A 27,167-nucleotide genomic window follows, 5' to 3' on the forward strand; every position below is an offset into this window, starting at 1 on the left:
TCCCTCTAATTTTTCATGTGTCTGAGCAAACACACAAACTCCCTGAGCGGTCCCGTGTACCACTGTGAGCAACAGCAGACGTGTGCACTGTGGTCACGCCAGCATCAAATCCATCCAAGTTACATGGTTTATTAAAATAATCAAATTACAGCATTTACATTTATGTTAGACTACTTTTAATTAACTGCTTTATCCCACTTACAATGAAAATGTAAAAAAAATTTGTTCATGACCTGTGTAGTATGTTAACACTATTGGAAGTAAAAATAACTTTAACCCCAATTTTGAAAACACAACTTCTTTTTTTTTTTTTTTTTTTTTTTTTTTCTTTGTATAAAGCTTTGACTTTTATGAGTATGGTGGTCTGGGAGAGAGTCCTGTAACTCTGTCTGCAAAATACAGTAAATAATGATCAGTGTTGGGCAATTAATTATATAGTTCTTCAAAAAAAGTAACTGAGTTTTGAAAACAAAGTTTCTTGCAGCTGTTTACCTAAAAATGCAGCCAAGGTGTTTTTTTTTTGTTTTTTTTTTTTGTTTTTTTTTAAATAAACATTTCAAACTATTTACAGAACAATCAGCTGTTCTGCATCAAATTTGATGCCACACAAATCATTTGTGCCACTCCAAAAAACAATTTCTGTCCACTATGAGATAAAGGAGAACAACAGCCTGACACCTGCAGGCCTGACAACAGGAGATGTATCACTCCTGTAACACCTGTAACATTCAGCAGTCGCCTCGTTGTTCTGACACACACAACAAAACTATTGACTACACTACACACTAACTACACAAGATTTGTGCTAAACGTCGAAAATCTCTCACATCTCAAAACACCGCCATCACTCCTAAAACTTTCCCCCTTCCTAAACAACTAAATGCCATGTTGCCATATCATTTTTTGATTGGTCGACGTGGTACATAGGAAAGGGTGGGGGTTTTTTTTGGTTTTGTTTTTGCTCACAGGCGGAGAGTGCTTTCGAGCGTTTTCCTTATAAAACGCTGTTTTTACCATTTCTTCCCGCAGTAAATATAAACAACGATAGTCTTCAGGAAGAAAACTAAACATTGCAGATATTTTTATCATAACTCTGGTTTTACGTGGCCTATCAACACAATTTAAAAACTGATATAAAGTCCACACTTTTTCCGTCAATTGTTCCGTCTCTCCTGCTCACATCTCCAACGGTTGTACACATTGTCATTAACGTGGCTTCACTCCACATCAGCCACGCCGCTTTGCTAGCTAAAACACATAAGGTCGCTGTGTCCCAATTAAGAGACCGCACGCTTGAAGTACTTGAGTGCGATTACGTCACCGCCACGCGACGACGGCTGTCCCAATTCGAAGTGTACTTCAAATGCATACTCCAAATGCGCCGTCGATTTCCCCAAATATCAAGCGTGGTCCGGTGCATGCTTCGTGGTCCCATATATCCCACAATACATAATGCGGCGGTGGGTGTGGATAATTTTGCCGCAAAATACGGCAGACGGCAGCGGCCGAAGAGTGAACTGTCAAAAGTAAGTACTGAATATGATGTCACTTATTTATGTGCGAATGTTTAATAACGAAGAACATTAAAACATTACTGTTGGCCACATGTCGGGAAAGTTATGTGACATTAGCGATGTTTGTACTAACTTGGTTTTAAAGCCTTTACTTCAAAATATACGCCGTTCAATAGTCGACCTTAATCTTACAGAGAATCTGATGATTTTATGGATAATTAAAGTCAGTCATATATCCACAAACACAACAAGCTGAAAGTCAGTGATGCTGCTCGGTTTGCAGTCCTGAATATCACGGCACAAGCAGGATCCACTGCACTGTTAATGTTAGCTTTGTTATATCGCTGCCTCTGTTCGGTGGTGTCGAGCCAAACGGACTTTAACGTGTGTTTGAACGAGCTGATGGTTCACTCGTAAAGCTGAAATCACAGGAGTCACACATGTGTCCACTGTACCATCTGGAAACTCTTCTTGTTTAGCACTCGTAATAACACAAACACTAAATCCTCCTCCTTTTGTGCTGTTTTATAGCAGTGTATACATCTGAGACTGTCACCTGTCTGTCCTGCAATCTCTCTCTTTTTCTTTCTCTCTGATTGTGTAATAAAAGTATGAACATGTATTTAGAAGTTACACTTGTGTTTGAATCCTGCAGCTTATCACACATTTGATTTCCATGTGTGACAACTGCAAGTGTCCAGAGTGAGGACAGACTGAGGGACCCACTGCTGCACATCATCTGTGAGGCTTTGCAGCCCTGATGATCCACCAGGACAAACTCAGCAGTGTGTGAGGAAGAGGAGGAAGAGCCAGCAGCAGCTGACAGATGGAGAGAATAGACAGACTGTTCCCTGTTTGTGAAGGACTGCTAGCAAAGTTTAAAAGAACTAATTGTCTGTCCTGAATCAGTCTCATTAGGTAATGTTCAAATAATTTTATCATTCCAGTGTTTTTAGTGTGGGAGAAAGTACTCAGGGCCTTCAAGTGAAACACTATGAAAGGCAGAAACAAGTTTAATATTCAGTTCAATATGTATCAGCAGTAGAATGGACCTAAAAATAAATGTTTGTTTCAGTTCTATGAAGCTTTGAGTATTTTGGATTAGTAGCACTGCTGTGTTTGTTGCATCATATTGCTGTAATTGTTTATATGCTTTATATATTCTGAGCTAAGTTGATCTATAGTGTTACATCATATTCTATAAGGATGTTATGTGTTTGTATACTTTCTGCCCAGTTTTGACAGAAGTCAGCCTGTTTAAGGCTCTGATATCTATTCTGTATGACTTTAAGCAGTTATGACATGGTCTGATTTTCTCACCCAATAAAGGAATATTTAATATATCAGTCTACTCTTCATTCTATCAGAAACAGTTTTCACAGCTCGTACATTTTCCTTTTTACACATATATGTAAGCACTGAGCCAAATGTAATAATGCCAACATATTAACGAACAATACTTGTCTCATATGTATAATACATCTATATATACACTGTCAAAGATACTTGTCTTTGAGTGAAGATTTAAGGTGATAGGACATATAAATAACTGCAACTTGAATCTTTGACCCAGAGTTCAAGCTCACTGCTGTAATATCGATCTATCTATCTATCTATATATATATATATCATAATAATCTGACAATACATATTATATTTACATTACCACAGTGAGATGATTTTAGTCTCGTGACCAACATTAGCTAATTGTTATTTAGTAACTAATCTTGAAATGACTGTTCAGTACAGAAATGACGCTCAACTATCATGTTTTACAGTCCCGTGGTCTCAGCCTCAGATACTCAACTAATCAAAGTGATGTCATGACAAAAACGAATGACCAACAAAACATTGTTTCTCCTTCATTTATGTCAAACAATTCTGTATGAAACGTTTCTTGCGGTTAGTATCATGGTTGCTAGGCAACCTGAACAGCGCAACGAAGGCTAGTCCGTCCCATTTCACAAGCCTCTCACTTCCGTACTTCTCGTGCTTATAGTACGCACTACGCACTACGCGTACATAGTACGCGTAGTGCGCGTACTTCAAGCGTGCAGACCCTGAATTGGGACACAGCTATAGCCTGTCAACGACGTTGATTAGCTGCGTATATACGAATGTGAATCGCATTATTAGCTGGACTATGGGATAAGGTGGCATCCCATACAGGAGCAGCCAGTCACTTACTGACTAACACTGCAAAACAGAATTGTTAACGTATTTATTTTAATTTCAATTCAGGTTAGATTTTTTTTTGTGCACAACGCAGATTTTCTGTGCGCAGAGACCGTGCCAGCAGTGCGCAATTGCGCACGCACGCAGCTTAGAGGAAGCATTGGTTGGAACACAAAGACACTTAAACACACACTTAAAGCTTTATTACCGTAATTTGCATTCTGCATAAACCAATTGTTTTGATCTGTCAGTGCTTATTTTTCAATTAGGATTAACTGATAAAAGAAATATTACAAACATGCTGTAAATTAAAGAAGGATAAATGCATAGGCAAGAAAGAAGGAACTGATGCAGTTAGAGGCCAGAGCCTTTTGTTTGTTGCTGGAACCAACACGACAAAGTTTTCCCTTCCAAACGTTTATAAACTGGAAGCCAACGTCAAATTTATCCATTAACCATCACGTATATTCTGTGGACATTGACAAGCCTATATTTTAACTCAATTTCTCTCTCTCCTATAAACCAAGTAGAGTTCAGCTACCCGTGGCAGAGTAATTTTTTTTTTTTTAAACTTTTTTCAGCCTTTCCATTTTGTTCAGCTTTTCTGTTACAAAGGAAAATAAAAGCATGGGAACTTGTGACTATAGAAGCAAAAATGATATAAATTCACATTCACATCTTGTCAGATTTAAAGACTAAAGCCGAAAAAATGCAGGCGTGCTGTCAGTTACCTCGTTTCGGTCTTTGTAATGTTATACTAGCAGGATTCAGTGTTGCCAACTCCTCAGTAAGGAAAATCGCTATTGGCTGTCCTAAAAGTCGCTAAATGACGTCATCGCCTAATTTGCATAATTGGTCACATAAAGTCAGTAAAAACGTCCTAAATGCATGTAGAATGTATTTAGAACTACAAATTAATTTTCTTTTGGCAATTATTGTTTTTTTTAATGTCACAATTCCAACCCTGCTCCTTTATCCGGGCTTGGACAGGTGTTCTGGGAATCCATCCTACCTGAAAAAACATCCTGCCCAATGTTTCCGCGCAGACGCGGAGCATGCGCACTACACCAACGCCGAATTAACTTTTTCTTTCACCCATCCGGAATACTTCTTAAGGTTATGGGTAGGGTTAGGTTTAGTAGCAAGTCACTGTCAAATTATAATACGGGTAGGTCGTTTTGTCAGAGTAGGATGGTTTCTCAGAAAACCGGCAAAAGTGCCCGAAATAGGCACCACAAAACATAACGGTAAAAGAAGAATTGACTGCGTTACGGTCAGGGCGGGAGCAGCGGCTTCGCTCATGCGCGATTCATTTGCAGTTTGGACGCATAGGTGTGAACAACTCCTGCAGCTGGGGGAGGACTATCCTCCACCTGTGAACACTTTGGCACGGGCGAGATGCCCACGGCAGCACCCGCTGCTTGTTGAGAGCGATACGCGTTTTCACAGCAAAAAGTCGTCATAAATAAGTCTCCGACAACACCAGAAAAAGTCGCCAGATTTGTCGCTTTTTAGAAAAAAAAAAAAGTCGCTAAGGAGGTCTGAAAACTCGCTAAATATAGCGACAAAATCGCTAAGTTGGCAACACTGGCAGGATTTTTGAGCAGCGCCAGGTTAGATTTTCAATTTAAAAGTCTAGCTGTTGTAACTTGTAGCTTGGAAATGCTGCGGTTGTAGCACGTATTAATCCGCCACTCACATATTGCACATATCTGCACACACTCTACCTCAGGCTACCGTTTGCTCTGTCAAGGCTTTAAATCAAGAATAATCATCATGTACCATAAACTGAAACACCGTTGATCTCATTCGGGACGGTATCCGAACAAAATGTCTTATGATAGAATATACCACACATCAAATATACTTCTGATATAGCATTAACATTGATGTAAAACGATGAAAACATATAGTGCATGCAAAATACAAAATACTATATATATATATATATCTCACATAAATTCTGTTGCATATGTAAAACACAGCACCGAGTCAAATTGTGAGTCATCAAAACTTTTCATATAAGTTTACATACGATTGAGAGATTTTAATTTGCAGCTATTTCATTATTCCATGCTATTTAACTTAACAAAATTATGAAAATAATGACATTACTCACGTCCTGCTTTAGTTAGTCACGTGGACTGGGTGGGCGTGGTTTCACCACGGGTGGAGGTCACTGTTGTCGGGCAGAACAAGGTCGACGGCGTACCTTTCAGTGTGTCTGGTCAGGTTTTAGACATGGTAAGTTCCACTGTTAAATTTCTGCACCCGACAATGTAGTACAACAGTCTTAGTGATGCAGGTTATTGTACTTGTTAACTTCTTAATTGGTACGGCGGCTCACCAGTCACCACTGTGCTAACTTTCTCTTAGCTAGCTAGTTGATAGCTTGACCTTGCCTGCTAAAGTTAAAAAGGCGCACTTGCTTTAGCTAACAGCCCATTTAAGCCACATTTAACAATAACTGTTAAAAAAAGGAAAAAAAGGTAATGTTAACATAAATTACATGGCTTACGAAACAAACTTGTGTTTTCATACTGTTTTATTATTTTGTAGTTTCTATTTTTTTAAAGATTTATATGTCGAAGACCTCAGTGCACTACTGCTAGCATCAGTGCCTGAACAAGCTGATTTTTTTGCGGGAAATCGCAGTAAAAATACGGCTTAGACACTATATGATCTTTACAAGGGTAGTTAATGCTAAATCTACAGTAAAGTTTTATAAGTTAAATAAGTTTGCAGTTTTAAATTGGTTTTAGTGGTTGGGCCAGCAGCCATCACATGGTGGCAGTTCCGAGTAGCGAACGCATGTTAGGCGCACTCGCGATCTTGTAGAGATACGTATATTCCCGAAATATAAGCTTGTGAATTGAAATGGCTTGTTTGTTGTTTTCTTTCTTTTTTAAATTTTAAGGATATCAACAAGCCCAGAAGCGCTAACCAGACCTTGCCTTCTTTGAAGTTGTCAAATGGATACATCTTACCTGAGGGCAAATTGACTCCTAATGCCCTCTTTGTTGGCGGGATCGACATGAAGGTAATGCCGAAGCTGTCAAGCCAGAAAGTATTATCCGACATTTGCCAAAAAACGCCAGTATTTTAAGTTGTTGTAAAAGACTTGTTGACCTTTACGCTAACATATCTCATTACTGATAAAAAGTCATTTTGAGTCACACAGAATAATCCTTTCATAGGGCAGAAGCAGCAGTTGTTTTTTGAACTCTTGAATATCCTTTACTTATTTAGCTAAATACTAGTTAATATTAGAAGTGTTAATTTCAAGACAGAGCTGGTCATAGGGCAGCAGAAATTGCAAGAAAAGCAACAAAACAGTGATACGAATGTATTTTCAGTGGCTAAAAAGGACTCGATTGATTATAGTGTGGAACACAGAGTAGGGTAGAAAAACGCAGACTCTTAAGGATGCTTGTAAAAGAGGTAATTTCTTTTTCTTATATGTTACAATTTGTGAATCCTGTTTACTAGAGCCCATTTACCAATATAAGCTAAAATATGACATTAAAAATTATTAATAATTAAAATTTAAATCACTTAAAATTATACATACATGCCACTCTAAATTTGGTGAATTGTGTATAATCCTTTTTTGGGGCGGGGTTTAACATATCGAGCAAAAATTTAAAGAAAAATAATTTGCTTTCTTTAACCGCACACATTTCGAGAAGAAAAAAAACAAACTACATGGTTCTTTTAAAACGTATTAATTAGAACATGTGGCAATAGCCAGGCACTGCAGCTCACAGTAGAGACACTACTTGAAAGGAGGAGGAGACCCCAGAACAGACCTGGGACATGCTGGAGAGATTACATCTCTCAGCTGGCCTGGGAGGCCTGGGAATAATAGGACTTTTCTGGGTATTTTCTTAAGAATTTTGTTTATAAATCTATTGAAAATCACATGAAAACGAAGAGATTTGTCAGGAGCCTGTGGAGTCAGGTGTGATACACCCTGGACAGGTTACCAGTCTGCTAAAAATCTGGTTTCTCTCTTCACTTGTTTTAATCTTTAGGTGGATGAAAATGAAATCCGGGACTTCTTTGCAAGATATGGTAGTGTTAAGGAAGTAAAGATTATCACATACCGTGGAGGAATCTGCAAAGGGTAAGTTTTTTCTGTTCAGAGTAATTCGGGTTTTGCTCCCAGATTTTGAAGAGATAATGAAATGACTATTGCTTCACTTTCTGTTTCAACGTACTGAGGTTAAATTTTGGAGTGTGATGATCAGATTATTGAACATGTAGAAGTATTAGTGAAGTTTATTAATCTACTTACATTTCAGACTGAATGTTATTACTTCTTCAATATATTTGGATATTCTGATTTATTTTGTGTGTTTGTTCCTAGTTATGGATTTGTGTACTTCAGTGAAGATGTCAACATTCAGTCAATCATTGAGGTAAGAAGCCCATCATTGGATCTATTTTGTGTCTATGCATATGTCTAATGTGGAATAATAATAATAATAATAATATATATTTTCTGTAAATATTTTTGCCATAGCAACAGATCAGTTTTAAGGGACGGAAACTCAAGTTGGGCCCTGCCATCATGAAAGAAAGGGTCTCTCGTATGTATTCTGTTTGTTGGGTAGTGCATATACTTATTGTTCTGTTTTCACTAAATAGGGTTTATAATGTTAATGCCAAACTGATTCCCCCCACCCCACATCCAGGGTCGATGCCGTCGCGTCTGGTTGGCCCCGCTCCTTGGGTGAATCCCACCCAGTACTTCTACTGTGCTTGCTGCTCACCCATGGGAGGTGGGGTGCCACAACCTTCGCCCATCATAAACGGAGGCAACCCATACAATCAGGTATCTTACACTGAAATTACCTTCAGATTGTTATTGAATGTTGTTAAATGCTGATCATTTGTAATCGATAAGCGCTTGCTCACAAACTACATATTGCCATAACCACCAATTTTAGATAAGAAAACATGGTTACCTTTAGATTGATCATCAAGAAAGTGCCAAAGCTATTGTAAAACACAAGTCAGGCGGCTGCTTGAGCAAAAACAAAAGAATTTCCATGTAGAAATTGATACAATAGTGTTTCCTTGGGACTGGTGGTGGTTTTTATGGGGGATAAAGTAAAGAGCAGGCTGAAACATTTGAGATGGTACTTGTTGTATCCAGTGAAACAGCACAAGTGGGGGGGAAAAAAGAAGTTTTTACATCAAAATAAATGTGGTTGGGGAAAACAGCAACAGACCACTAGAAAAGGAAGAAAACAGGTGGAAGATGAGGGCAATGTGATTTGTCAGTCACAGCTGAGAAACTCCATGCAATTACTGGAGAAAAAAAAACATGCATGGATGGAATAATGCCAAGAAACTAGTGCGATGATGTTCAGTGAAGTTGTTAACCTATTTTAATGAATGTGAGTTTAACAAACGGAGCTATTCAAGTTTTATCATTGTAATTTGTAAAATGTTAAGAATTTTATTGTCATGTTGTTTTTGTTTTTAGTTGGAGTCTCTTTTTAAGTATATATATATATATATATAATATTTGTTTTGTGTTTTCTCCAGTGATAATACTTCTGAAATATAAAATGGAACATGTATTTGCTGAGACAGTTGGTTAATCCTCACAAAGAATAAAGTTGCAAAGTGTACAATAATGTATAACTTTTAATTGAAAAGGCAACAATTGTAAGTAGCTTTGTTATAAATAATCTCCAAATTGGCCAGTTATTCAGTAAATGGTACGTTGTTTGGCTCTACAAACTCTGTGCTGTGGTTTCATGTGTTGTTACTGGCTTTGATTGCAGCCATACTCCTATGCCAACTTTGGAGGGGTCATGATCCCGCAGATGCCAGTGAATTACGCGCAGAATGCCTATGCCTATCAGGTACACGCACACAAACACACACCCCCACACAAAGGGTCTCGCAGCCATTGCACATATGCTCCTGCATGTGAGATGAGGGGTTCAATCTGGTTAAAGTACATCTGGCCCTGCTTACCCCACAATCGAACATACCCTCCCGTCCTCCTATAGTAGCGAGTCTGGGTTTGTCTGTTGCCCTCTGTTTGACAGCTGACGCCTCTCCCCTCATACACAGTACACCCCACCTCCCTGGACGCCGGACCAGAGGACACGGCCTGTCAATCAGGTGACTGCATTGAATAGGAGTAAGAATAGAAGTCATTAAAAAGAAAGACTAAACAGATGTCCTTTGAGAATTGGTTAACTATTGCAGATGAACCTTGTTTTTTCTCTTTTTTTTTTTTTTCCTTTTCTTTTCCCTCCGTTTTTGTTTTGCCCCCCTAGGAACAAAAGTCATTGTTGTCCAGAACTGTGATGTCCATGTACACCACTAGATGGTGTTGTCTGGCCTGTGTTGGCATCCTGAAGAATGGCTCAACAATGCACTCTAACCTTCCCTTTTTTCCACAAAAGTTAATTTTGTGAACTTGACAATTCATGACGCATCCAGTGCTTTTCTGTTTGTGCTTGTTTTTGTAGTTGTTCATGTCTTTGAAGCACATCTATAGGATTATTCCACCAAACTCTTTTTCTTGTGTTACACTTTGTTTCCAGAGCTTTGTGGACTGTGGAGTCCAGACCATGCTGACTGTGCTGTAGTCCACAGCTACTGAGAACCATGCCAGGTAAAGCAGAACCACTGCAAATGGTTGTATTTTCCTAAGAACTTTGTTAATCTTTACTAAAGTCACACCAAGGGAGTGGCACTCCAATTTCGTTATACTCTGTACAATGACAATAAAGGCTATTCTATTCAAAGCAAAAATGTTTGACCAACGCTTTTAAAAAGACTTTTTCTGTTTGTCTGTGTGATTTGGGAAAACAACTTTACTTACTTGTGATTTATTTATTTGTCCTTTCTCTGCAGGCCTCAGGGAGTCAGAATTTAGACAAGATTACACCTTGATACGCTGGACATCTGGAGTAACCCAACTCTTCAGGCTGTTTTCCAAATGCCCTCGCCTCTCATTCCGTGCCTCAAACGTTTGAGAGCCATTTTAACACCAAACTGCATGATCTTTACACTTCAGCTAATCTCATCCCACAATTACAATTTGTAGTGCTGACCTGCAGTCAGCTGCTTTTAACCCACATGGATCACAGTGACAGCACAGGAAGAGCAAAGCACCCTCACCAAACCAGCTGGCACATGGGATCACTTTTTTTTTTTTTGTTTCTTTTTAAGTATCCCAAACATAGAACGGGACGACTTTTTTAAGCCCACCTTTTGTGCTTATTTATATTTTAGTTTTAATTTACTTTTGGAATTATTTTAAATGTTTGGTTGGAGGGTTTTATCCTGTGCTTGGGCTCTCTGTACATATGTATATATTTGTATATTACTACAATGTCTTGACCTCAATCTGTTTTTTTCAGCATTGGCATATTTGTCTTCTAACTCAAGTTCCGGTCTAATGCTCCTCAGATTAATAATCTTCATTAACTTGTTTACTATAGCATAAGAGCACTTGGTCATTCCATTAATTTGGAGCGCACCACCCTCCTTTTGTTTCCTTTTTTTTTTTTTTTTTTTTTTTTTTTTGTTTATTTAGATTCATGGGTTGTAGGTTGAGGCAGTAAACCAATCTCAGTCGCCTCATCATTATTACTTACTTCTCATCTTCATCATTGGTCTAATGTTTGTCCAGTGGTTCCACACTCAAGGACAATCACGGCATAATTTTTGTTTACAATAACTCATTAATCAACTCATACTTAAAAAATGAAGGACATGATTTAAAACAATATGCTGTATTTCATCTCTTTAAGACAAGGTTCACTGTTAGGGTTTAGTTTGTATTTGTTTTGGGATTTTAGTGCAGTTTACACAAAGTGTTTTACAGATATGTCATAATTGAGAAATGTTTTTAGGCATTTTTCCTCCAGTAAGTGCACTTAAAATGTGTTTGAGGTTTAATAGTAGAAGTAGCTTTGTGTGATTGAAAATGCACATCGGTGTGTGGTGTACATCACGGCTTTTCTTTGACCCAGTTCTGTGTAGTTTCATATGGAGATTGACCTCTGAGGTCTTGTTGCTGTGCGCAGACATGATTGTGTTGTTTTGTTCAGAGAGCCTGGGCACAGCACTGTTAGGGTTGTTACTGTTCATGTTTTGCAGGGTTTGTTGATAAATAAAAGTTGAAATGTGTTATCATTTGAGGCTGTTAATGTTTTTGCATCTCTTTAGACACTCTTGCTTATTTTGAAACTTCCTGTTTGTCATACTTTGGTGATCTGTGTGGAGGTACAGACAGGCAACATACCGGTTGCAGCTGCTGCTCCCAGGCCTCATAAGCCTGTCGGTGGCTGCTAGTTTTCAGTCAGGGTTGGATTGCCTGTCTTTCCCTGGCAACAAGCCCATCATCTCCTGGTCACAGTGTTTTGTTTTTGTCACAGTCTGGTGGTGTGACAGGGTTCCCCAGGGTGCTCTGTTCAGCCCTGTGGCCACCCACCAAACCGCACCCACCCCCCTCAGTCAGACGTTTCTGAATTATGGATAAGTCTGGATTGCTTCTTATGAAATATGAATTTTAAAAGGGGGGGAAGACCTTGGAAAAACAAAAGTCTCAGAGCCTAATGACCCCAATAGTACCCAGAATGTGACTTGTGACTACTTATTGGAGCAAAAACATCTGTAAATTACCCTGGGGTAGTCACTGAGGTAACTTTTTTTCCCTCCCTCATCTAAAGGGGTGCATATTTCTCCTAAAGTGTTTCAGAGAATCCAAACCTAGAGCAGCGAGTGAGGAACAACAGGAAGGAGGAGAGAGGATGAGATAAACCGCCCTCTCCTTCACTCGTCTCCACCACACGCTGCTGCTGCAGGGAGGAAGAGGGACTTTATCGCTAGCCTGCAGTGAAGTCAGTTGTTTCTAAATGAAGGATTCGTGTTTTCTACCTATTGGAGCTGTCAGAGAGGAGAGTGAGTGCGTCTCATTCCAGCAGCAGTGACTGGAGCGCACACGGCAAAGAAATAAGAGGGAGGAGAGGGAAGCGCGTAGACTGACTCAAGCGTGAGGAGGCTTCCAGTACACCGTAAGACCGGGACTTGCGTGATCGTGAGTAAAAACAACTATAGGATTTTCTTTAATTTCTGCAAAGTAATGGGAGCAATGTGTAAATGATTCTTGGCGTTTTGAGTTTGCGCATTTTTTTTTTTAAATTGCACATAATGTTTATATAACTTTTCTCACTGTTGAGTAACTTATCTTCTAGAGCTTACAGCTTTCAAAACAACTTTAAAGGCGGGGTTGCGTTTCCAAGAGTAAGAAATCCTTCTTTCTTTAGTTCTTTTTTACTTTAGATTTGGGAGCCTTGCACTATAAAACACCGGTGACAGCTAGAGAAATGCTTTTGGTTTAGACGTTCAGACAGTCATTTGATTTGTGTGATGTTGTGTGCCATTTATATTCATGGCGGAACGAAATGAATAAGCCTTCTGCTCACTGTCACAGGTTGAAGTGAACTCAAGATATAGCGTGACGGAGTAAGCTAAATGTGCCGAGCGGAGATGGAAAAGCGCATGTGTGTGTGCGTGTGTGTGCGCGCGTCACAACGTGAAGGATTTGGTGCGTAAGCGCCCTGTCATGTATCATTTCCCGTTCACTAAACTACCGCCGTTAACGGGCTCCACCAGCCAGCCACGTGTTGTGTGTGTGTGTGGTTGGGGTTGAACACACTAGAGAGGGGGGGGGGAAGGAAAACCAGAAACATGTAATTTCAAGCTAGGCTGCGCTCACAAAATGCACGGGACAGCGATTAGTTACACGGGTATGTATGACTGCTCACTGTACAGCAACAGCGGTGACTGACACCCAGTTTATCATACTGGCCGTGCTAAGAGCTGCCTGATGTTCTCTGTGTCACCAGTTATTCTCGCTCCTCTGATATCCAGTCTAATAGGCCCGTGTATGATGGATTCAGGAACCTCGGGGCTTAGTAAATTGATGCTCCAGTCTAAGCCATCTTCCTTTGTTCATAAACTGTGCTTTTAAAAAAAGAAAAGAAAAGAAAAATAGGCTGTGCGAGAAGCTGTGAGACAGACCAATACATCAATGTCATAATTTGTTTTTATCCTCCCAGTGCATCCTCATTAAAACACCGTTTGAGGTGACTACTTTGTTGCTTAGGGGGAGTCACACTTCGCTCCTAGCAACTTGACATGCTCCCTCTCTGCTCCCTGCCTGTCTTTTATCACTCTCTCTGTCTCCTTTTGCCTCATTGTATTTTTTCCCCTTCTCTTTCCTGATGATCAGCGTCCATCATTCTTGAATAGGATCTGAGTGGAGCTCCCCACCCAGTGGGAGGTGAGCTGTCGCCCCAGGGCTTAGTCTGTCACCTCTAATTTTGAAATTCAGTGAAATACTGTGCAAACGTATGTATGTAAGATAGCTAAAATAAGCATGCAGTTTTCATTATAGTGCCTTGATTTACTGTTAAACAACTGCGTAAACTGCGTGACTTAAATCAGAGTTCCAAACTATTTTGGGAGCCAAGCCAACTTTATTTATAAAGCGCTTTAAAAACAGTAACCACTGACCAAAGTACTGAACAACGGACTTAAAATATATCATATAAAATAGAAAAATAATATTTGAAACATATTTTATATAATATATATATATAAATTCAACAAATACATAGATTTTAAAGGGGAATAAGATAAACTAATAACAAAACTCTGCATGTACACTAACCTATTAATAATGCCATCCACTCACAAATAGTGCAAATTGTGGCTTTTAAAGTTGGCCCATAAAGTAAAATGGAAGCCAGCAGTGACTGTTTTATTTGCCTCTTTGTAGCTATAAATCACTTTAGTGCAACAGATACACAAGATAACAAGCACTATATGCTTATGCTTGCTGCAAAAGGCAGCTAACACTCTTCTTTAACTTCTGGTAGCAAGCATGGTACAATTTCAAGCCCCTGTTATATTTTTACTATCCCAGAAACTGTAAATTAGACTACTGTAATCATTTGGTTTAAATAAGCATGTGGTTTTCATTAGAATTTGGTTAGTATTTCATTATGCTAGCAAATAGCGAAGAGATATTAATGTTATTACTCTGATAATAATATACTTAAAGTCACAGTTTAGAGTAATCCTTGCTCATTTTACGCTGGCCCAGAGTGCATCCCTCCCTCTTCTTTTAAGTCCGTTTTCTTGTGATTGGCTGCCCCTCATAAGCAGAAGATTTGAATGGCTGGTGGTTGGGGATCACATCCAGAGCTGTGCACCTGAGATGACCATATAAGGTGTGTCTGCTCTGTCTGAGAGCATAAAGAGCTAAGAGAGAGAAACCTGTCTGAATCTGAGCCTTACCAGCAGTCAGACGACTGACCTTTTAGTTCACATGATTTACTTGTAAATATGCTGATCCATGTTTCTGTGTATGATGGAAACATCTCTATTTTTGTAGCAGCACATACTGGAATATATTGCAGCCAAGCTCTGACATTCTCCATTGCTTTTAAATAATTGGCAACTTGCCCTGATCAGTCAACACACACACATAGACACACACAGACACACACACACATAGACACACACACACGCACACAGGTAGGATTTCCTCTTTTGTTCTATTGTGTTTTTGGAAGATGTCAAATGTCAGTAAATGATTTTAGGGTGTATTTGTGTAAAAGGTTGTTTAAAAAAAAAAACTTCTACACATTCAAGAAGTGTCACATTTATATGCATCTGTTTTGTTTTTTAGTTTATTTATTTTTATTTAGTTTATTAAACAATAAAACGCTAAAACAAGAGTTCATTTAGTCATGTAGATATGTCAAGATGTTCAAAATGAACTTCAGTATGGGAGGTTCATCAAAATGGGGAAGAAAGGCAATTTAAGTGACTTTGTATCTGGCATGGTTGTTGGTGCCAGATGGGCTGGTCTTGATCTGATGAGATTGTTACACACGACCGTCTCTAGAGTTTACAGAGAATGGTCCAGAAAGAGAAAATATCCAGTGAGCAGCAGTTCCTTGGGGAAAAATGCCTCGTTGATGGGAGATTTCAGAGGACAATGGCCAGACTGCTTTAAGCTGACAGGAGAGCAACAGTAACTCAAATATTCCCCCCTATTTACAAGCAGGTTATGCAGAAGAGCATCTCTGAACACACAACATATTAAACCTTGAAGCAGATGTGCAACAGCTGTAGAAGATCGCACCAGATGCCACTGTTTTCAGCCAAAGCGACTAATACAATAGATTATGAGGGGCCTAATGCAGGTATGCTATTGAGTTAGACCTAAAACAATAACAGTGTTCAGTATCAGTCAGAAAATGCCAGTTTCAGCTTTTCACCATTGTGGTGACTCCCAAGTGGTTCTATCTGCATTTACTGTGAAATTCCCACAGCCTGCGTCCATCATTTAGCTCTCACTCTGCTGCCGATGAATATTGCTACTTGGAAATCGGGCATCCCACACCCCCACCCTCCCACCCCTTCCCGAGTGGCACAGGAGTTAGCAGAGCGGTGGCATAGTGCAGACGGATTATGCTCTCGCGTAAATCTGCTGTCATTTGAAAACTCTCTGTTACAAGAGATTCTCTAATGAGAAGCCCTCTGCTACTCCCTGTCTGTCTCCCTCTTCACTCTCCTCTCTCTCTTCTTCTCTCCTTTTATCTGTCTCCCTCTCCTGTCTCTACCCGTTTAATGGATGTTTTTTTGCTGTCAAGGCCTTTTCTTGCCTGTGTGTTTGCGCGACAGCAAGCGAGAGATTCTGTTTGAAGTCGACATGTAGAGAAAAAGGCCTCGCGTGTAGCGAAAAAGGCCTCAAGTCTTCAACTCAGACGAGTTTCTGTTGCACTACAACCTAGGTTTTTCATTTCAGTGTTGCGTCCAATTACAGATACGGAATACAACGAAAGGGATAATGAGGTGTCGAATAAATAGAATAGAGCAGTTGGCCAGTCAGGACCAAGACCAATCACAATTTATTTAAGAACAACTAAATCAGCTGTTACTATCAAAACGGTAAGTGTGTTATCCCAAGTCGTGATGGTTTCCCACTGTTGCATAGTGCCTTGTGAATGGAGTGAGACTTTGAATGGATGTGATGTGTCTGAAGATTTTGCATGGAATGGGGCAAAACTTGGAATCGGATGATGAGCAGATCCAAGGGAAGTGATGGAAGACTGTTGTCTCTCTATATGATTGTACTCCCTATCTTTCCTCCTCCCTCCTAAATTTGATCCTACCATCTACTCCCAAACCTAAATCCCTATTCCCTAACCAGCCAGGATGAAGTCTGCTAAACATCCCCACATTACCCCACCTTTACCCCCGTCAGCAGACAGAGTGTATTAAAGTAGAGCCCAGGAGGGAAAATATTTAGGAGTGGATGTACACGCTGTAACTCAGTCATAACTCGGGGCCTACTCGACTGTCTGTTTGCCTGTCTGGAGACACTGTAATACTTTTACGGGACTTAGTAGGCTCTGCAGGGGAGAAGACTCGTGAGACAACAGACAAAGGGAGTGGATGGCTAGAGGACAGGGGGTGTGGAAGGGCACACTGTAATGTTATATTGTAAAGACAGAAAGGATTAGAAGTGGCACATGGCAATAGATGCGGCAAAGGTTTAGTTTATTGGAATTCCCATCAGCTAAAGCACAGCAGTATCTATTCTTCCTGGGGTCCACACGGTGATATGAGGGACACAGTGAGAAGCGAGGTCAGGCAAGGTGAGGACTGAAATGGCATGACTGGAGAGATGTTAAGAAAAGAAATGTGGTTGGATGAAGCAAATGTAGAGGTCAGAACTGGTGACAAGAAAGAGGATGTTGCAAGACTGGCAATCAGACGGACACAAAAAGCAAGAATGAGAAAAATGAAGAGTTTACTGTAAGGATAATCAAGGCCATTGTGCCAGCAGTGTGCACAGAGTGGCCCTAATCAAAGGTGGTGGACAGAAGACGTAAGAGCGAGCGTTCTGCAAATTAAGAACAGGAGACAGCGAAGATCTAATGGTTTATGGGAGTTTAAGAAGGGTCAAGAGGAAAAGGGAGACAATCTGATAAGATATGCTGTTGACTCTCTCCTTGTCCTTCCCCAAAGCATCATCCCTCCATCTCTCCTCATTTGTCCTCATTATGAAGCAGCATGTTCTATTGAAAGAATGATGAGTTTTAATTATGTGCTCTTTGCAAAGTTTATTATAACGGAGTGTACTCTTTTAAGGCAGATGACCTACAAAAATATAACAAAGCTGCTTCCCTTTTTATTTTTTGCAACTTTTTAACCTTTCAAAAATGCATGTACAATACGATAAAAACTGTAAGTCACCCAAACCCACATAACGCACACACACATAGACACACACATGCATGCATGCGCAAACCAGGCTTAATGTAGTCTGTTAGGATCGTTAGCCGAGTTAATGTCCATGCACTTGGCCCAATGGGAGCGTCTGTGTCATTCTCCATGCTCCCTGAACAGATATGGCGATACAGATATAGACCTGCCCCTGGGGAACACATATACACGCTCACAAGAACACACTCGCACCCATAGATATGCAGATGCCTCATCTTGTGACTCTTACGGGCCGTGGTAGACGGGAATATTAAGCTTATCTGTGGAGATGTTTGGAGAGTGCCAACCCTGTCACATCTGATTAGCTTGATTTTGGCCACGCCCCCCAGTCTCTTGTCATTTAGCCCCTTTCTCTGCCCCCCTCTTTTTGTAATTCTACTTTCTGTTCCCAATTATTTATAGCATTTTCCAGAGAAATTTCAAGCCATACACTGAACTGTTTTTCCAATCACCTGTTCTCAAGGCAATCTGGTGTCCTTACATCATTTTTTTTTTTACATTTATTAAAAGAACACGGATTTCTTTGTGCTTCAAGGCAAGCTTTGGATCAACATATAAATTGGTTAGCTGTACAACATGCCTAATACCTTGGTTGCCCTCTCCTCTCCTCTTTCTATCTAGTCTCGTGTCGCTCTGCTTGACAGGGCAGGAAATCAGTCTCATTTCTCCTTTAATTCGTTCTGATCAAACATGTCGCTCTCAATCAGCCCTATTTGATTAGGAGATGCCCGTATCACAGCCCACCAAGCAGGTAATGGCTGACGCTCTCATATTTCAGTGCGCTACAGCAGCACATGTGTCTGTGTGAGGTATGAACGTACAAACCTTAGATACACACATTACCTCCCCCCCAAAAAATGGATTTAGGCTTGTGTGTGACTATCACACACTTTATTGGAAGTGCTAATGCATTTTGTATATTTAGAAACTCAATCGATTCCATGTCTCCCACTCAAGTCTTTGTTCCATGCTTCTGTTTTTTTTTTTTTTTCTTATCATCGCAGATCTTTTGAACAAGCTTTCTAATCTCACCCATCTCCTCTCCTCACACAGAGATATGGGGTGTAGGCTCCCAAAGTTGCGCAAGACCGAAGAGAGGCACAGCCCAGGAAACATCTACTCCACCCTCCGACGTCCTCAGGTGGAGACCAAAGTAGGAGTGGCCTACACCTACCACTTCCTGGATTTCCTGTTGGGAAAAGAAGGTATGAAGTGCAGCTCCACGTCCTGTCAGTCATCTCTGTTTAACAGACAGAAACATATCCCCATTTATGTGTACAGGTGTTTTCTTTGTTCTTCTTGAGAGCTCGAGCTGGCCCTGCGTAATCTCGCTGAAACACATATGGCAAGATCGCTGGTCACATCAGCTCTGTGGAGCTTTTTATCAGCATCCTTCAGCTCATTATATTAGTTATACGACCTATGCCTTTACGGTTTTGATGCCATCCTGTTTTCTACGGTGAAAAAAAAGCTCTGACAACCTGACTATGAGCTCCTGCCAAGTGCCAAACTGACGTTAAAGCGAGTGAGTGAGTGAGTAGCTGGCAAACATAGGTGTGTAATTAGCAGCTAAAATAGCCAAATACAGTCCACGGTTACTAGAGGCCAAAACTGAAGGAAGGAAGAGCTGCAGGATACTTGACTCAGTTTTCCAGCTAACCAGTAACAAAAGTTAAAACAGCTGCAGAGAGTTATTCCTTCTTAAGTGCCAGAACCATAAATAAGAAACTAAGTCATCACCCATTAGCAGTATCATCTGTCTGTTCCATATTGTTTCAGCTTAGTCTAATAGCTATTGGCTTTAACAAGAGCTCTCTCAGTATTTGTTTCCTTTGTAACCGATAGATCGGTTTTATAATTGATTCTTGGCAGAGCGAATCTAAAGATGCCTTTACAAATTTTAGTTCCCGAATCCTTCTGCTTGCTAACAATCGTTATGACAGCAATGAATGAGTGACTGACTCAATGAATGACTGATAGAGATTTCAGACGCAGCTCAAATAAGAAGAATAAATCTTGGCCCTGATATGCAGCAGGCAAGCTTCATTCAGATCTGATTCCTGTTTGTCCCAGTTCCAGTCTGGAGGAGGCTCCGAGGAATGTGCCTTCACATTTGGCCATTCCAAAGTGATTCGGAGGAATTCTTTAAACTGAGCCTGGTTGTTTGCTGCAGTTTGCTGTTTTATGTCGAACTCTCCTTTGCTTTGTCATCCTGAACTCTGGTTACAGATTTGTGTGCACGCATGTGTGTGTGTACTACTCGTAAAATAGCCACAGTAGCTATTCTAACTTTAAACAGTCAAGTGAAATGTTTAGGTCAGCAGCTCTTGTCTTTTTTTTCCTACATTAAGTATCTTGAGGGAAGAAAGTGGCTTATAAGTTGAAGTTGTTTCTGTGTGCAGCTCCTGTTGCAGTGAGTTCAAAGCCTCTAATTCTGAGATTCAGCTGTTATTGTGCTGCAGCAATGCCCTCTAACATCCCTTTGCTGCTCCCTCTCACAGTGACAGTGTACTAAAGCTGACGAGCGTGCGCGACATGCCGCCTTTGGAAATGCGCGTTTTTGTTTGCACCGTTTTGCAAATATGAACGATTGTGTGTCTGATAATGCGTGGGCGTGTATGCTGACTGCGTCTTTAGAACATTTGATGAGAATCCTCAAGAGGCATTTGGTTTCTAAAAATACTAATTCTGCCATTATGCCGGTGTGGTCTGTGGAGAGAAGGAGTGAGGGGAAAAATAGGGGTGTGAAGGAGAAACCGTTGCGTCGAAGCCTCTTTGCCTTATGGCTTAATGTTTCTAAGACCCTCTGCTGTGCACTTCATCACCTGACAAGGAGAAGCAGGTGCGAGCAGCTCACCGAAATCCTTTTTCTGTTCGAGTTTCAAATGCAACAGTGTAACAGACAGCAGGCACAAAGCCACAGCCAAGTGGCACTGGTCCGGTTGCCAGTCGGCTTCGTTTTCAGCCAGCCCTGTTATGTTTGGCAAGTGGGTTAGGCTCTAGTGTTGGCAGAGAGAAATATGGCAACCCCAAATGGTGGTGACCAAAACAGACAATAGACATGAGGATTGCTTGTCTTCCTTGTTGCTGAAGGCGGTAGCAGATAAATTGTCTAATCACATGTGCCGCAGCATACACACATATAGATACAGGAGGACCACACACACTCTTACACAGTGATCATATAAGTATCCACGCTGCTACATTCACACACAAAAAAACACTTCATAGCACTTAGTCAACAGAGTTAGTGTTATCTTTCAACAGACAGGCAGGTCATTTATATGGTAAACTCACTGACGCCACCTGAGCTGCTTAAGATTGGTAGACTATTTTAGGATAAACACAGCTACTATGAATTGATTGTGTGTGTGTGTGTGTGTGTGTGTGTGTGTGTGTGTGTGTGTGTGTGTGTGTGTGTGTGTGTGTGTCTGTGAGAGGGTATATGCCGGCCCCTCTCTCTCCATTTGTGATAGAGAGACCAAGAGAATTGAAGGATTCCTGGAGGATTATCTGATTGTTTGTGGAGATTGAGAGACCTCATTCCCAGCAAAGGGATTTATTTGTATTTGTGTGTGTGCGCGTGTATGTGTTTGTGTGTATGTAGGAGGCAGATAGAGGAATCTGTATGTCAGCCTGTGTCATTGAGGAAACCCACGGTCAAATGCGTGCTTTAATTCAATTTGGCTTCCATTAATAGTATTATTTCCCTGCCAGCGTGACTTGATGACTCCTCCACAGTAACGAAAAACAAATATTTTCCCCGGTGCCGCTGTGAAATATGGGAGACTGGATGGCTGTTTATTAAACTAAGTTGTGTTCTCGGGAAGAGGAACTTAATGTTCAGAGTGCGGAGGAGCACAGTGTGATTTCTAACTTGACCTTTGACCGCTGAGTGATGAAACTCACCAGAAACAATGTTGCTGATGATACAGTGTCAGCCTTTGTTTTCTGAGCTCTCGCAGTGGTTGAGCTAAAAAAGAAAAATATTATTTGTTTTCCATGTGACTAAGCCCAGCTCCGGGTCACGGCAACCCTGTGATTAATCCAACGAGGATGAGGAGAAATATGTTCAACATTTCGGGCATTTGCCCTGCGGTTCACACATGGCCATTTATTTGGTTTGTCAAGGCGCGTCTCGTCACGTGACTCCATTCTAATGTCCATTCTAATGTCTCCTTCTATTCAGCGGTCTTATTACTCTCTAATCACCAGTCTGCTGTAGCTTGACAGATCGTCTTGGCTTGGCGAAAGGTACCGTGATCTTCATTATCGCTGCTGTAACACTGATCGGTTACCTCGACATTGTCAGCGTGAATGTATGAAATCTAACAGCCAGGTGTGGCATTTAAACCCGGCCGGCTTTGGTGTGGAAGATCTGCTCAGTAATGAACAGAAGAAATGAAAAAGAATGGAAAACCAGGTAGAAAAGAGTGGAGAGTGCAGTCATGGTGGTTTATTAGAGAACAGAGGACAAAAAAAAGGAAGAGTTGTGGTGAATGCTCGCTGGGTCTGGTGCGGGGAGGGGAACGAGCAGCTTGTGAGTGAGGAGAGAGGAGAAGTCGAGAGAGAGAGAGCTAGAGGTGTGAGAACGAGTGAGCGGGAGCCAGGACTCTGCCGACGTGTGAGGAAGGAAGTTAGGTGTGATGCTGTGTGACTAACGCTGGTCTCTGGAGCAGACAGCGAGGAGCTGAACTCTGCTGATGACTTTCTGCTGCCCTGCAGAGATGGAGACCCACTCGGCTCATTAAAACTTACAACATGTGTCTAATGCTCAGCTCTGTGTGTGTCCCTGTGTGTGTGTGTGTGTAGCTGGAGCTGTTTGCGGTGCTTTTGCATACCTGTGGGCAAGTTTATTTTCAAGCAGAGTTATGCGCACAGTTTTTGCAATGGTTTTGCGTGTATAATTGAAGTATTTTTTGTGTACTTCACTCACACCACAACGTTATGGCGGATTTTTCATTACATGGCCTTGCTATTAGAATATCTCATGTGATGCATTTGGCATGCCACAGATCCATCACTTTGTGGCATCTGCACATTGCCTGACGCATTTTTTTTCAAGGTAAGCATATCAACATTTTTCAAAACGGAGAGCTTGTTAGTTCAAATCATTCCATTTTTTTTTTTTATTTGCAGTTTCAGTCTTATTGGCAAAAGGCCTTGAGAGAATGCCAGCAAAGATGGCAGAGAGATGCTATGTGTCAAAAGTGAGCCAGACTGGAATTCACAGCATCACAAGTACATGGGCACTGTATGTGCCTTAAGCGCCACACTGTGTTCTCACCACAGCAAAACCTTTTCTCTCTGGTTTGTACTCGTCAGCCATTTTTTGTGAACCCGACGCTTTCTCTGAGACATTTCTCATAAAGTGTGTGTACTGAGGAGATCGTTCCTCCATTGTCAAAACTCAGATACTGACCGGCAACTCTCATAACTTGGAGCTACATTCCTCAAACGGCGGGGGAGCTCCAGGCTCCTGGAAGTTGATTATTTTATAGTCACTGTTTTGGCACATATCCTCGCCTAAAACCTCTGCAAGTCATTAGAAGGCTATTTAAATAAACGTGAACCTCCAGCAAGCAGGGGGATAAGCCTTGAGGGTGGCTGTAAGTAGTAATCCCCATGCATCACCTAGCAGGCTTAGCGCAAGCGCTTTCTTCCTAACGCACGCACACACTCAGACAACAGAGGCAAAAAGATGGCCCGCACGCACACGCGCATTCGCTCGCACAGTGATGCTGTGGCACACATACACTGCAAAATATGCTTTACAGTCACACATTGAAATTCTGGGATTTGTACAAGGAATTAATAAGCCCTTTAAGGCAACTACAGGAAGGGGATGACTCTCACGCTCTACATGTAGCTTGTGAAATCATGGGTCAAAAAGTGAGACATTGCCTTTAGCCCAGTGTGGCAATGATGTGGTCAAAGCTGAGACAAAAATAGAAGATCCACAGAACTGTCCCACAGTTGCTTCTTGTGCCCGTGAAACAATGTATCCTTGGTTTAGTCTCTCTTTTAAGCAGTTGTAGTGTGTGGATGGACATTTTGATAAAAACACTCATACTTACTTAAATGTGCACTTTGCCCTCTTAGTTTCAAACCCCAAAAGTCACAGAAAAAAAGACAGTTTGATACTGATGCACCCATCAGACTCTTTCACCCTTCTGACACTAACCTCCCTGACACCACAAAACTCCAGCCGGCTTTTCGGCCCTGAGCCGTTCCCATTCTGGGGCAGAATCGCATCCTCCCTTTTAAATCCCACAGTGGCAGACGGTATAAATGAAGTCGCTTCCCAGCCTAAAGCACTTGCAGAACACCCTAATAACTTTCTGTATTCCTGTCGGCATTAGCTGCGATGCCTCGCCTGCATCTCGTTGGTGGGTGAGTGCCAGCCGTGCAGGGCTAATGACGGCTAATGACTGTTTACGGTGACAGGATCGTTGTTATCCCCCCCCCCCCACACCACCACCACCCTACCCCAGTCTCCAGCTGTTATTATTATTATCACTGTACTGCTTTTGATAAGTCCCCACAGACACCCTTTTAAGTGTTTGCCTGATGAAAGGCTCTTGTGGTTCCAAGCATTTATGCCAAAATGATGTGATGGTTGGATTTTCTCTGGGAGTTTTTTTTCCCCTTTCTTTCTCCTATTGTTTCACTGAGATGGGAGTCAGGAGAATGTGTCCTCATGTGCTTGTATCCCTAACATACTTGCCAGCTTTTTGGGTGTCTGTATGTGTGTGTATGTGTGAACATGCCAGATGATGAGGAACAAATTGAAAATGAGATGGTTTGCACATTTTCTTTCCCTCTCTCTCTCCATGTGTGGATGTCTGTGTGTTTTGTGTGTGTGTCTAGTTAATTTATTCAGGTTATTTTCTCTTCTCCAGACCCATGCAAATGAGATTGAATGGGGAAGGATGACAAGCATTCAGGCACAAACAGACAGCCTCATCTCTCGCTCTCTTTCTCTGCTCTCCTCCTTCTCCAACCCAGCTCTGCTAACCGACTCGTTCTTTCTGTCTGCTGTTTTCTTTACTTGTCTTCTCTCTTTTTTTTATTCCCCTCCCTGCCGCCCTCATCCCTCTCACACACCTGGCTTCGCTCAAACACCCAGCCACGTGCATGCTTCCTTAAAAGCCTGTAAACAGGCAGAGAGCCTTACTACAATGCACCGACCTCAAGAGGGTCGCTCTCACAAACATTGCGCTCTCCCTGGTGGATTTGCCTCCATACGATAAGCTCTGCTAACAATTTCCACTGAAGTAAACGGGTTTTCTTTCCATTGTGTTTGGTAATAAGAGAAGCAGCTCTGTGTTAGCGATTGCTGCTAATACCGTACGCCCAAACAGGCGATGTGATAGCATTGTCTGTCAAACCTTTTGATGTGTGTGTGTGTGTGTGTGTGTGTGTGTGTGTGTCTGTGTTGGGGGGAAAGATGTGTTAAACTCTCTGTTAATATGGGTGAATGTGGTTCCAAATAAGCACTTTCCAGCATCTGTCCATCCATAACAGTGTGTGTCCCTGCACACTTGTGTGTGTATTCCAAAAGCCAGACTGTGCTGGTGACAGTGAGGACAGAGGCTAATAGTTCCGGTGTAATTAGTTTCAGATTTAGCATGAAGATGCCATGTGTTGTTGTTCAGTGTGAATTATCATAATGAAACATGCTCCATCTTTGTTCCTTCACACCCTTTGTCCCTTTGTCTCTTTCCCCACCTCTCTGTTTTTTTTTCTGCCCCCACCTCTTTGTTTCAGCTTTTATCCACTCCTATGTAATTCTCTGCCACCTTTTACAACCTGCTCCTTATTTCCCATTACCCTATCCTTGTATAACCTTGTTGTTCTCCCTTTCCTCTCACCCATTTTCCTCCCTCCAGAGGTGCCGGTGTCATCAGTCCTTTGTCTGTCCTCGGTCAGAGAGCTGCCGGTTCAAGTCAGGGAGCTCTACACACAGGGTTTTGTCCTGGTTGCCGTCCACCCTTTTGTTCACCCCTGCGGGCCCCGCCAAGCACACATCCAGCGCCAGCTCCACCGGGCCGTGCTGGTCCGAGAGACACCGAGGTAAACCTATTAAACATGCTTATGCTTTGAGCAACTGTACCCAGCTTTAGGGAAGAAATTGTAACCTGTAAGATTATTCACTCTAGATTGATTAAGATAATTAAGATGATTAATTTGCAGCCTCATTTAGGCACTCGTTTGAAGCTGCCAGCCTATGTGACTTCATTGTTTTGACATGGAAGCCAATTGAGACTCATTATCACAAGCTTCCTCACCTGCTTTTTTTTTTAATTGCTGGTGAGTCAGCCACTTAAAATGGCTAACTTTAGCTCTGTATCCCAATTCTCTCACTCTTGACTATAAATGTAATATACTGTACTGAGACTAAATCGTGTAGCTGTCTCATCTGTAACCCAGTTCTTCTTCACTTCTTGCATGTTTCCAACCTGAGTTCATTTTCAGCGTCTCATCAAAGAAGTTAATGAACCCAAATATAAACCATGAGCTCTCCTAACACTGTTCATTATTTATGAGTATATATCATCATATGTGTGGTCCTGTTGATGTGTTTATTGATGGCTCTGTTTCATTTTTATCTTTGCATTATATTAAGTTTTCCCAACGTTCTCTGTCTGTTTTCCTGATTTTCATTTATCCTATGTTGACGTTCCTGTTTTTTCCAGTTGCCTGTGCTAGCTTTTTAGCCATTTTGGCACAGGAAGTTGTCTTGAGACTGTTTGCATTGTAAGGTAAAGACACTAGAATATTATTCAGAGAACCCCTGTAGTCAGACAATCCCCAATGAGTAAGCACTTGGTGAGAGTAGAAAGGAAGAACTCTCTTTTAACAGGAAGAAACTGCAGAACTGGGCTCAGGGAGGGTGAACTGTCTGCTGCAATTGGTTGTGTGGTGGAGGAGAAAGAGCGAAAAAAAAAAAGGAGCACAGACAAAACAGAAACTTTAGGAGACAGAAGAGAAAAGTTTATGAAATGCTACTGTGGCATGAAAACGAGCTGGCAATGAACAATAGTGAAAGGAGGAGGAATGCTCAGCCAGCCTAAAGCAGCACAACTAAGTAAGGGTTCAGTGTCATGTGATCCAGCCCCAATTATAAGC

The 27,167-nt window shown here is 41.3% G+C and overlaps 2 protein-coding genes across 8 annotated transcripts in view; both read left to right on the top strand.

The window, feature by feature from the left end:
• The first annotated feature begins 75 nt into the window (after positions 1 to 75).
• Positions 76 to 27,167, top strand: part of rftn1a (raftlin, lipid raft linker 1a) — a 37,285-nt gene continuing 10,193 nt past the window's right edge. Inside the window, exons 1-5 of one of the 3 annotated variants that reach the window (XM_040020463.1) lie at positions 76 to 89; positions 3,465 to 3,467; positions 11,285 to 12,765; positions 19,089 to 19,240; positions 25,928 to 26,111. In XM_040020463.1, the coding sequence (XP_039876397.1) occupies positions 19,093 to 19,240; positions 25,928 to 26,111 (332 nt within the window). In that variant the 5' untranslated portion in view covers positions 76 to 89; positions 3,465 to 3,467; positions 11,285 to 12,765; positions 19,089 to 19,092. Of the gene's footprint in view, positions 90 to 3,464; positions 3,468 to 6,975; positions 6,985 to 11,274; positions 12,766 to 19,088; positions 19,241 to 25,927; positions 26,112 to 27,167 lie in introns of all 3 variants that reach the window. The other 2 variants (XM_040020461.1, XM_040020462.1) reach the window with 2 other exon arrangements.
• Positions 5,810 to 11,246, top strand: dazl (deleted in azoospermia-like). 5 transcript variants are annotated; one of them, XM_040020474.1, is made up of 10 exons: positions 5,810 to 5,933; positions 6,607 to 6,729; positions 7,724 to 7,815; positions 8,059 to 8,110; positions 8,215 to 8,281; positions 8,387 to 8,526; positions 9,488 to 9,568; positions 9,758 to 9,833; positions 10,262 to 10,332; positions 10,575 to 11,246. In XM_040020474.1, exons 1-9 carry the CDS (start codon positions 5,931 to 5,933, stop codon positions 10,318 to 10,320), a joined length of 693 nt encoding a protein of 230 aa, XP_039876408.1. In that variant the 5' UTR covers positions 5,810 to 5,930; the 3' UTR covers positions 10,321 to 10,332; positions 10,575 to 11,246. The 5 variants fall into 5 exon arrangements, with proteins under 5 accessions (XP_039876408.1, XP_039876404.1, XP_039876405.1 ...); XM_040020470.1 differs by having other exon boundaries at positions 5,813 to 5,933; positions 9,783 to 9,852; positions 10,575 to 11,245; XM_040020471.1 differs by having other exon boundaries at positions 5,814 to 5,933; positions 9,783 to 9,833; positions 10,575 to 11,244.

The sequence above is a fragment of the Simochromis diagramma genome, unplaced genomic scaffold (genome assembly GCF_900408965.1).
Source record: "Simochromis diagramma unplaced genomic scaffold, fSimDia1.1 OVJJ01000753.1, whole genome shotgun sequence".
In the NCBI taxonomy this organism is placed as follows: domain Eukaryota; kingdom Metazoa; phylum Chordata; class Actinopteri; order Cichliformes; family Cichlidae; genus Simochromis; species Simochromis diagramma.